Source organism: Odocoileus virginianus, chromosome 30 (genome assembly GCF_023699985.2).
Source record: "Odocoileus virginianus isolate 20LAN1187 ecotype Illinois chromosome 30, Ovbor_1.2, whole genome shotgun sequence".
Classification (NCBI taxonomy): domain Eukaryota; kingdom Metazoa; phylum Chordata; class Mammalia; order Artiodactyla; family Cervidae; genus Odocoileus; species Odocoileus virginianus.
Window position 1 is genome coordinate 33,146,245 of NC_069703.1, and position 12,323 is coordinate 33,158,567.

General features: G+C 39.0%; 1 protein-coding gene and 1 pseudogene across 3 annotated transcripts in view; both read right to left on the reverse strand.

Moving 5' to 3' along the window:
• USP48 (ubiquitin specific peptidase 48) overlaps window positions 1-12,323 on the reverse strand; it is a 73,021-nt gene that overhangs the window by 35,987 nt on the left and 24,711 nt on the right. For all 3 annotated transcript variants that reach the window (XM_020874511.2, XM_020874510.2, XM_020874509.2), the window contains exons 4-9: window positions 10,181-10,308; window positions 9,718-9,842; window positions 9,120-9,228; window positions 6,600-6,733; window positions 5,897-5,979; window positions 802-981 (exon numbers count right to left, since the gene is read on the reverse strand). In XM_020874511.2, the coding sequence (XP_020730170.1) occupies window positions 802-981; window positions 5,897-5,979; window positions 6,600-6,733; window positions 9,120-9,228; window positions 9,718-9,842; window positions 10,181-10,308 (759 nt within the window). The remainder of the gene's footprint in view (window positions 1-801; window positions 982-5,896; window positions 5,980-6,599; window positions 6,734-9,119; window positions 9,229-9,717; window positions 9,843-10,180; window positions 10,309-12,323) is intronic.
• On the reverse strand, window positions 495-610 carry LOC139032274 (small nucleolar RNA U13; annotated as a pseudogene).

The window sequence follows — 12,323 nt, forward strand, 5'->3', positions numbered from 1 at the left end:
AAACAGAAGTGATGAAAACTTCAGCCAAGATGGCTCCTACCAGAAGAACTGTCTGCTCCGTTAGACAACAAACGGGTATTTAGCCACGAAAATCAAGGTGATGAGAAGGGTATACCAGAAACTATCGCAGGGAGCGCACTTTATGGCACACCTCATTACCACGGAGCAGTAAGCAGCTTGCTCCCCTCAGAGGCGTGGCTCCACACTCCAGGGCTGGGGCAAGACGCTCAGCAGGGAGGGGGAGACGCTGTTCAGAGAAGAAAGCTCCTCTACTATACTTCTCAGAAATATATGTCCTGACCCAGAGAAATATACAGTCCTGATCCTACTCTATTAAATCTGCTACTCATAGTTTTTATCTTAATACTTACCACCCTCTTTCCTAGCTGCCCACAGTTAACCTGTTAACTGAAAATGAAACATACGACTTCACACTGTGCTAAAAACAGGACATTACGGAACCATCTCTGGAGCAAAATCACTTATTTCTGTCACGTCTGACGGGTAATGTGCCAGTGTCGTAACAGGGTCTCGAGGGAGGCTCTCGGGAGGCTCGCAACATGCGATAGCGTGAACACCCAATCATCATGCTCATGAACTACAAAAGGGTCCAAAATCACTTTTTGATAAAATTCAAACATTGCTATAAAAGTTCAGAGATTTCATGTGTTCAAGAAATGCAAATAGCCTTGATAGTCCATAACAATCTTGGACCATAAATAATTTCTCACAGACATTTTTCTTAAAAAAAATAAAATAAAATTATATTTTAAAAGGGCACTCACAACTTAAAGGTTTTACCTAGATCTTCCTCAATCCCTAGTTGCAATTTCTTCCCCTCCATCTTTTCTATGTCTTCGTCATTAAACTTATACCATTCGCCAGACTGTGGATCTTTCACGTGGGCAATGTAGTGGCCAGAATAAGCACTCACTCCTCTGTGTATGAGGACCGCGCTGAGTTCATACACATAGGACCCACCTAGGAAAGGAGAAGGGGAAAAAAGTGAAAGAACTTTTAAATGACATTATTTCTTCTTGTTTCCTGAGCCTGCACTGTAACACTTACAGTTCTTTATGCATCCAGTAGAATCCAAAACATGTCATCTTAGATTTTAAAATGTAGTCTCATAAAACAACATGGCAGTCATTGTTTCTATCACCTCTCTGTGTCAACTCTCTATTCCCTCTGCAGAAGCAAAGCTATTACACATTCTGGGCACTCAAGGGTTGCACTAACAGACTGAGCCATATGCTTAACAAGAATTAGTTGTTCATATTTTCTAAGTTCTTACAAAAATTAACTACACACAAACTAATAAGATTTGAATGCAAAATCGAAAAGCTATTATTTCTAGAAAAAAAGAAATGTTTTCTTAAAAAAATCAGATATAAGTCATTAAGGGAAACTGCTTCCAAAACAGGTGTAGGTAAGGGAATCCCCTGGCGGTCCAGTGGTTAGGACTCTGCGCTTTCACTGCCGAAGGTGAGGTTTTGATCGCTGGTCAGGGGACGAAGGTCCCACAAGCCATGGGGCAGCTGAGCCCACCTGCGCCACAACTACAGAGCCCATGCACCACAAAAGACCCAGTGCGACCCCCCAAAGTACTGAAATAACCCACGGAACTGGCTGTGATGTCTTCACTGAAAATAAACAAGTAAAAATGGGGCAGTTCTCATAGCATGTGTGAGCAAGGCAACCTTAAGCACTGATACTTAACCTGCGATGATACCGCACTCGTAGGGACCCCAAGGAGCCTGGCAGAAAGAAACCTAACGTCTCTCGAGGAGGTGGCTTCATCTCAGCCCCAAGTGAATCTCCACAAAAAATTTTCCAGGGACTTCCCTGTTGGTCCAATGGTTAAGACTCTGTGCTTCCAGTGCAGGGGAGCTCGGATTCAAAGATCCCACATGTCACACAGTGCAATAAAAAGTAAAAAATAAAAATAACATAAAAAAATTCCAGAGATAACTAGGTACAGAAGACCTGGTAACATTAAAATAACTAAATGGGACAGCAAAAAGAAACTTACATAATATTCCAACAATGTCAGTCATGGATTATAAAATTAGGCTTGTATGTTTAGAGAAATGGGAAACATGAAAATATAGGCAAGTGACAGGAAACCTTAATAAAAGTGATGCAAATTTTAACTAGAGGAACTAAGAGTGTAAATTAACAAGAGTGTAAATAGATGAACTGATCCAGTTAAAAGATCAAAATTGAAAAAAAAAAAGATCAAAATTGTTAAATTAGATCTTGTTCATATAAATTTGAAATTCTTCAAAATACAGACAGACATATCAATGATTTTTTCTCCAGCCACCAATGGCCCAGATGAACAAGCAGAGGAGGGACAGTGAGATTTAATAATGGGTTAGGCTTCACCTGGCAGTATCCCAGGAGGCAGAAGGGCAAACTACACTATAATATTTAGGGGTACAAGTTTATATAGTAAAACGCTAAAGCAAAAACATAAAAAAAGTAGTGATTGCCAGATAACTCAGGCTATTTCAGGAGGAAGGAGACTGCAACCAGGCGGATCACACAGGAAGCTTTGGAGTGGGTGGTACTCAGGAAGATATTCACTTCATGATAATTCTCTGAACCGTTTATTTTTGTATTTAATTTTTATGGATGTCTTCTATTTTATCATTCTTAAAAGAGGAGGAAAATAGAGTGGAACAAGATATACGATATTTAAACTATAGAAAGACAAGGTAGGTCATGGCCTTCAGAAGAGCTGAGGGAAGGTGGAAGAGAAAATCATTGAAGGAGAGAAGTAGTTATCAGGTCAGGTGAAGACTGTCTACAACAGCGGCACTCAGCAGTATTCCTCAAATTATTACATATCAAATCATTAAATAATTCCTCAAATTATTATTATTGAAGACAATAAAGCACAGAAGTATTAGCAGTAACTATGACTATTACCAATAGATACCAGTTTTTATTATGATGTTATCACTGTTGCAGATAACCTGATTTTATAGTTATCAATTCATTAAAAAAAAAAAGAGAGTACAGAATTACAATTCCAACTTTATGAAAATCCTTAAGCTGTGGGCTTTTCAGGCAAACAATTTAAAAGATCATTGATTTCTTTTGAGTTTTTTTGTACGGTATGAGAACAGAAGAGGAACAGATGTCTGTCTGGTATACCTATTTCGATTTAAAGGGCTTCTCTGGTAGCTCAGCTAGTAAAGAATCCGCCTGCATTGCAGGAGACCCCGGTTCGATTCCTGGGTCAGGAAGATGTGCTGCAGAAGGGCTAGCCTATCACTCCAGTCTTCTTGGGCTTCCCTTGTGGCTCAGCCGGTAGAGAATCTGCCTGCATTGTGGGAGAGCTGGGTTTGATCCCTGGGTTGGGAACATCCCCTGAAAAAGGGAAAGGCTACCCACTCCAATATTGTGGCCTGGAGAGTTCCACAGACTATACAGTCCATGGGTCGCAAAGAGTCAGACACGACTGAGTGACTTTGACTTCACTTCTGTTACTGTATTACAAATCTGTCTTAGTATTTTAACAACTACATTTATGTGGTTTCTTCCAAAAGTCAATGAACTTTATTCAGACTTCATGTTGTCTACAGGGATATTAAAATCCCCAAGTAATATGGCAGGAGTTAAGACAGTAAGCTGGTAAATATTCAACATATGAGAATCCCTCAGTCTACACATCTGTGTATCTGCGGGTTCACTATTTAAAGAAACAAATAAATTCTCCTTTTAAAAACAGGTCACCTTTTTAGATCTATCTTTTCTGTTTTGTGTGGATATACATGTCCAGACACATAGGCATAAGAATACAGGAAAAATAAAAAGAATATGGAAGTGGAAGCGTTATTCTTAACAGTATGAATTCGACAAATGTATAATAAATTGAATCATGATAAGAACTATTAGAAATCATACACTGGAGTCAAGGAAAGGAATAATTTGGGAATTCCCTGGCAGCCCACTGGTTAGGATTTGGAGCGTGGCCCAGAGTTCAATTCCTGAATCCACTGTGAGGGAACTAGGGTCCTGCAAGCGGCAAGGAAAAAAAAAGAAAGGAATAATTTGTACATTTACTACATTCCTAACCCCCAAGAAATCAGTAAGTAACCAGGCTTCTCTAACTTCAAATACCTGACTATGTAAAGGAGGCAGGACGCAGACTGCAGACAGGGAGCTCCTGCTAAGTTTGCTCAGCCAGCCAAACGGCACAGCAACAGAGCGCCGTGTGAGCAGCTGTCCTCCTCCACAGCCGTGGATGTGGTGGGGGGCGTGGTGCTGGGTCTCCGTCACTGCACTCGCACTTTCTCTAGCTGTGGCGAGTGGGGGCTACTCTTGGCGTGCCAGCTTCTCACGGCAGTGGCTCTCTTGCTGTGGAGTGTGAGCTCTGGGCGCACAAGCTTCAGTGGTTGTGGCATATGGGCTTAGCTGCTCCACAGCATGCGGGATCTTCCCAGACTAGCGATCGAACTGATGTCCCTTGTATGGCAAGGCGGATTCTTAACCACCGGACCACCAGGGAAACCTCACAGGTATAAATTTTAAACTCCAGTACACTGACTAGAGAGTATCATGCATTTTAAGGCTTAAATATCACTTCCCCACCTTCCCAATCATTTCTTTTGAAGGTTTTAGATTATGGCTTGCCACCAGAACCTTTTTATGGAGACAGAGGTTATGATGTAATTTCTGTATTAAAAATTTCACAAACATTAACATCAACCTTAAAAGAGAAGTAAAATGGTCCATCCAGTAAGGGCAGGAGAGAAACAAAGGACAAGATGTTTCTTTTCTCTAACAAGAATCATCCTGTTTAGTAAGATAAGGACTACCAAAGAAGAAAGTAATAAAGTTACAGCATAAATACTGCAACTAGGCCATCTAATATTTCTGATAAAATATTTTTTAAAACTATGAATGGGGGAGGGGGGATCGGGATGGGGAATACATGTAAATCCATGGCTAATTCATGCCAATGTATGACAAAAACCACTACAATATTGTAAAGTAATTAGCCTCCAACTAATAAAAATAAATGAAAAAAAAATTAAAAAACCCATGAATGGAGGCAATGTGGAGACCCTTAATTTTATGAGGAATTACAGATATAGTAGTGAGGCTAGCAAAGCCTTACTTTGCCAACAAAGGTCCCTCTAGTCAAGACTATGGTTTCTCCAGTGGTCATGTATGGATGTGAGAGTTGGACTATAAAGAAAGCTGAGTGCAGAAGAATTGATGCTTTTGAACTGTGGTGTTAGAGAAGACTCTTGAGAATCCCTTGGACTGCAAGGAGATCCAACCAGTCCATCCTGAAGGAGATCAGTCCTGAATATTCATTGGAAGGACTAACGCTGAAGCTGAAGCTCCAATACTTTGGCCACCTGATAAGAAGAACTGACTCACTGGAAAAGACCCTGATGCTGTGAAAGATTGAAGGCGGGAGAAGAAGGGGACAACAGAGGATGAGATAGTTGGATGGCACCACCGACTCAATGGACATGAGTTTGAGTAAACTCCGGGAGTTGGTGATGGACAAGGAGGCCTGGCGTGCTGCAGTCCATGGGGTTACAAAGAGACAGACATGACTGAGTGAACTGAACTGAAACGAACTGAAGTGTTGCTAAAGCAACAAGAGTGAGTTCAGGAATAGCAAAGTAGTTTATTCTTTATTCTTTTATATCCTTAATTATATAGATATTGATGGACCATCAATCTTTGTTATGTTATGTACTCACTCATAGAAAATAAAAATAACCTCTCAACTCACCTAAGATGCCTTTGTTCTCAGAGACTGGCAAATAAAATTTAGTGGTAAACTCCTATTCTGTACTCAACACAAGTGGATCACAAGTTACAGTGTCTGAGCATTATAATTATCACTGCTTGGTAAAAATATTACCTTTGTGTTCCACATACGGCTCCATATCCAAAATTTCTGAGAAGCCAATGTAGGTATTCAGCTTTTTCTTATGTCCAGTTTGCCTAACCAAGAAGAAAGCTAATTATAATTATATTTAAAACAACCATAAAACAATGTGTAAATTCTACTGGCTTCTTTAAATAAAATAAACTGGGGAGTAGCTAGGTAGATTTCTTTTTGCAATCTTGCTCAAAATATGTCATTGAATTGGACAATAAACAATCAACAAGCTAAAAAGTATGAATTTAAAGAGCTAATTCCAAATAGCACATTTCCAGACATTTTAAAATGAAACAAAAGAAAACACATATTCTAGCTATACAGAAGAAATGCACATGTTTAAAAAACTTGCCTGATTTTAATTATAGAAGATCTATTTCTATAAAATGGGGGTTGCACTGCTGTGAGTAGAAAATTTACTCAACTTCTTATAAAATAATATAAAATATTAAGGTAATTGATACCTAAATGTCTGCTTTTCCTTTGCAGTTTTAAATAATTTTACAGAAAAATAAGGATTCTCTACTTCTCTAGTTCTTAATTATGACAGGCTCCATCTATAACTTTCACCCCAAAATCTAAAGTTTCAAATTAAAAGCATTTTACTATATCTGTCTATGGTAAAATCTGTACATATTGGTCCACAGTGACCAGCCAAACACTGCGACTCACACACATTTACCTGTCAAAGACAAAACGCATCAGCTGCAAGTTCAGAGTGCAAGGAAGACTAAGGAGTCGGATCTTCCTTGTTGCATTCTGTTTGCTTTGACAGTTTTCACAAAAGTATCGATTGTCTCCTTCTAATTTTTCTTCCTGAACAGGAATAAGGCACATTAGTTTAAAAAAAAAAAAAAAAATTTTTTTTAATGATCAAAATTCTGATGCAAATTATAATTTCACTTTAGCTAACAGTTTTTACTCAAGCTGTTAAAGATCAAGTTATTATAAATAATGAAGGACACATAAGGTTAAGTTAGATTAGCAGTGACATTATTAACTTGTTTACTATGAAACTGATGTTTCTTTCTGAAATGCATGATTTCAAAAATGCTTGGGTTTTAGGTCTTTTTTTCCTGATAATCCCATCTCTGGGAATTGAAGGAAACAGGTTTAAAAAAGAACTCATATGTACTTTAATGCACCAAAATTAATTTTAAAACAGTGAAAATGGGTGGAAAATACCTACAGGCACCAAATATGAAATTGTATATACAAATTTCACATGCACACACAGTTAAAATTACTAAACCGCATTCATGACACAAAACTAAGAGTGCAGAAAAACTCAGTGTTAGAGCGAATGGTGGTTTCTTTTTAAACGTTTCATGTTTCTATATTAGCTTTTTCTTACCGATTACATTTCAATACAGTAATACAACACTAGTACTACCACTTGATTCGTTTGCTCCAGGACGACAGCACCTGTTTTCTTCACTCGCATCCCCCACAGTGTTTCTGACTAGCTGCGCCCCTGTCCCCATCTCTTAATGCTTAACTGTCCCAGGGTTCAGTCTTGGTCTCCATCTCTCATGCCCCTGGTGATTTTACTAGGCCCTGGCGTTTTGACCCTGAACCCTATCAAATCTAACACGCCCCAGCGCAGACGCCTGCTTCCTCTCCCAAACTTGCCCCTCCCATACTCCTTCACATCCCAGTCCTGACAACTCCATTCTTCTAGCTGTTGAGGACAAAACCTGAGTAATCCTTGACTCCTCTTTCCTCCATATCCAGTCTGCAAATTTCTTCAGCTCTACTTTGAAAAATCCAAACCCTTCTTATCATCTCTTCAGTTAACCCTTGGTCCAAGTCACCATCAACTCCTTCTGTCTGCCCTTGCCTCACTGTTAGCCTTTTCTCAAGACAGTCCTCAAAGCTTTCCTGTTGAAACAGATTACACTGCTTACAGCCCTTGGGGGCACTGTATTTCACTCAGACTTCTGACAAAGCTCTACCAGGCTCTCTCTGATGTGGTCCTTAGTTATCTCTACTATGATATCCTCCATTATTTTCCCCTTGTCTATTTATTTCAATCACACTGATCTCCTTGCTGCTCCTCAGACCTGCAGACACATTCATGTCTTATGCTCTTGTCAGGCGAGTGTATGCTCCTCAGTTCTTTGTCTCGTCACAACAAAGATTTGTAGTGATGCTCTGAACCTGTTATTTCATCTTTCCCCCAATTCTTGGATAACTCACTACCCCACTTTTTATTACCCTTTCACATTTTCCATGCCCTGCTTTAGTTTTCTTCATTGCACTTATTACAGTTGATACATTAGATATTTCTCTTCTATTTATTTTATTGTTCCTTGTTGCTCCCCGTACCACTACATTATAAGCTTTCTTAAAGGCAAAAATGTTTGTCTGCCTCATTCACTATGGTTATTCCCAACAGCTGAAACACTGCCTCAACACTGTAAACACTCAGTATTTAGCTGAATGAATCCAATAAATGAGTACTTCAAGCATGCTGATGGTTGTGCCAAAAAAAAAGTAGGAAAAGTACAAAAATATTTTAAGAAAGGAAGCTATATAATAAGCTTATCTACTATGCCACCTGCCTGTTCCTACATGATTACAAAGGCTTCTGATTAGCAAACTTTTCCCCTCTGAACAAAAGAGAACCATTTCTCTTGTCTCTACATAAATCTAAACATACAGAGAGAGAAATATGGAGTGGAGGGGCTGAAGAGTGGTTATATTTTGATGCAAAAAATTACATTCAACACTTTCTGGGATTTCCCTGGTGGCCCAGTGGCAAAGACTCCATGCTCTCAGTTCAGGAGTCCTGGGTTCAATCCCTGGTCAGGGAACTAGTTCCCACATGCCGCAGTTAAGACCCGGCAGAGCCAAATAAATAAATAAATGTTTAAAAAAAAATTTTCTATTTCTCATTAAGTGAAAAAGTAAATTAATCTTATGTTAACATAGCTTACACTTTCTTATTCTACCATACCCCAATCACACAAGCTTTTATACATACATAATTCTACATATAAAATAACCTGAAATAGCCAAAAGTAATGTTAAGGTGCTTCTGTAGTTTTTAATTTACAAAGTTTCTTCTAAATCATTACATAAACAGTCCATATGGAGAAAACGTTAAAATAATGAATTTATCCATTAAATCAAAAAGACATTCAGAACAGTATTTAACTGTTAAGGAGCAGAAATGACATATATGCCAAAATCTGAATACCTTCAAAAATTCCGAGATACAATCTGTTAACTGTTTGTGGCCTTGGATATTTAACTCCAGTTCATAAAATTTTGATAAAAGCTTAGATTCTCTGCCGCACTGGTTGCAGCTATAATAAAACAGAGTGAAAACATTAAGATCAGAGTGGGAAAAGCAGTAAGGTTTTACTGTACTATAAGCTGAAGATACAGAAAGAAACATTACCTTAATTCTTTCACTGACATTTTCTACACTATATATACTCAAAAAATAAAACAAAGTGATTGATAAGGTCATGCATTTTATGATTAGGAAAATATTCAAGAATTATTTTACTTTTGGTATTGAGTAGGCTCCAATTTTACTCTCATTGGCTCACACCACAGCCGTAAAATAAACAGCAAGAGCTCAACCTGACAGTTTCTAACACCTGGATAGGTTCGATTGCAATTATCAAGTCAGTTGTTTACATGTTCCCATAGAAACATACTACTATAAATACCTCAGGTCCCATGATAAGCCACTAAAGCCATGACATGGACCTGAACTCAAAATTAGAAAACACATAAGCAACCGCCTCAGAGTAAAATGTATCATGAAAAAGTAGAAACACACTTACACAGTTACATAAGCATATTCCCCACAGAACTGCTGTTGGACAATGTTCCTCACATCGGGATTCTTTTGTTTAGACAAAGTATCTTCCAAAAGAGACATAAAGAGCTTTGAAAATTCTTGGGCATCCTACAATACAGGTTTGAGTTAATTAAAAAAAAAAAAAAAAAAACACATATCTTGCTTTTCAATTTCTGTTACAAACAGTAGTAAGTAAAATATCCCAGAAGCGTAGAACTTAAAATGTCTGAAAAAGGACTGCAGCAATGTTGAATCCATTTTGGCCCATATACGAATTTTCAGAAATGTAATCAAGGAAAATGTGTAATATGCTAAGCAGTAAATAAATGCTCTAATTCAAAATAGAGGAAAATTAATTTTTTAAAAATTCCTTCATTTCTTTCTATAATGATTATAAGAAATGCTTTTTATATTAAAAGATAAATAATTAAAAGAAAGGTTCTTACCTGCTGTTGCCCTGTGTCCAAGCCCAAGGCTTTTACAAATCCCGACGGATCGATGTATCGCCTATTACTGTTTTGTAACAAGGCAAATAAGTACTGGAGATGCTCACAAATCGTTTGAGGCTCATAATCTATTAAAGAAATGTTTGTTTTTGAAAAAGTGCTACCTTAAAAAAATGTACACCTCGTTACATGAGGACATAATTAAAAAACCTTATGTCCAAACTAAATTAGTGCCTTATTATATTTTTAAAACTTTCAAAGAAATTAGTAATCACATCTTTCGGAAGTAATGCCGGCAACCTTGGCTGTCCATATACACCCCTTAAAAGCAAGGCCTACCCACATCACAACAACAATAACAATCGTGACTACAGTTTCTAGAGTATCAAATCCCACCAAAACATCCAATCCAATAAGAGTCGTATACCATATTTACTATTTGCTAAATACTTTAATATAATCCCCATTAATGTGAACTTGCCACAGAGCAAATGACAGCAATCTTCAAGCACATTGATTCGAACCTGAATGAACAACCGAACAGTTTACTGGTAAGAACCCTAAAATTTAGTTAGGTCACGTTTTAATGAGTTCAGGAAAGAAAGTGAAGTCGCTCAGTCGTGTCTGACTCTTTGTGACCCTATGGATTATAGCCTACCAGGCTCCTCTGTCCATGGGATTTTCTAGTCAACAGTACTGGAGTGGGTTGCCATTTCCTTCTCCAGGGGATCTTCTCGACCCAGAGATCAAACCCGGGTCTCCCACATTGCAGGCAGACACTTGTACCACATGAGCCACCAGGGAAGTCATCGTTGGGGGAAGGTATGCGAATAGGAAGCATGGATCAAGAGCCCTGAAAGATCTGAGTTTTCCTTTCTGTGCTCTGTTATCCATTAATTGCCTTTCAGCTCCAAATCTACCCTTCTTCGTCTGCTCTGTACCAACAAAGAGGAGCTCTGCTCCCTCACCAGCTAGTGCAAGGTTGACTCTTGTCAGCAGGGGGCGCTGGAGGGCTCCGCTGTGCACCTCCTCAGGCGCTGCCGGCTCGCTGCCGGCTCGCAGCCAGCAGACTCCCTGTTAACTCACTGAACAGCAACTGCTCTAGCAGTTTCAGTGGGATGCCTCTGGTGGGGTACTTCCTCTTGAATGACTGCCCTATGAAAGACCTGGACACTCTCTGCAGGTGATGCCAAGGCCCAGTAACTCCCTGAGGACCATTTCCAGCAAGGAAACACAGAGAGGTATCTGTTTCTTTTTGGCCATCCAGTGATGCAAGAGCCGACTCATTGGAAAAGACTCTGATCCTGTGAAAGATTGAGGGCAGGAGGAGAAGGGGACGACAGAGGATGAGATGTTGGATGGCATCATCAATTCAATGGACATGAATTTGAGCAAACTCTGGAAAATAGTGAAGGACAGGAGTCTGGTGTGCTGCAGTCCCTGAGGTTGCCTTAGCGACTGAACAACAAAAGTGAGCCTGGGCAGTGCTTTCTCCATGAGGTCTGGACCGCAAACCTGGTCAGCAGGCTCAACGGCTCCTCTTTGTGACTTCTTTTTCAGCCCAAGGGTTGGTGGCTGCTCCCCTATCTGCTATGTCTCTGTTTTTCAAGTCACCTTGAATTCTTGCTAACCAATTCCCCTAGTACTCTAATTTCCTGTTAATAATTCTTTGTTCAAGTCTTTGTGTAGTTTCTGTCTCCTGATTGGTCTGAAGGGTCTCTTACTACTAATTGTGACTCATCCATTGTGAAAAGGAAGCCAACATTTCATTTGTAAAATAAAGATAAAAATCTTACTTCCTGGGGGTGCAGAGACTTTACAGGATATTAAAAGCTATCCAAGTAAGTCTATATCAACTCCAAATGTTTTATTTTACAGGTTATATTCTACCTGAGATCTTAAATACTTACCCACTGCTGGTTTTCCTATCTGTAAAGTAAGGCAAGAGTGGGGCTGGGACTAGAATTCAGGTCCTATCATTTCCAACCCAAAGCCTTCTCACTACATTGCATTGAGTCTGTTAACAGTACCCAGAAATGCACACTCTTATCAGAGAACAAGGTTAAGGACTTTGATGGAACATTAAAATCTAAGTGTTTAGAAATTAAAAAAAAAAAAAAAAACAGACAGTTCTAAAGGAAAT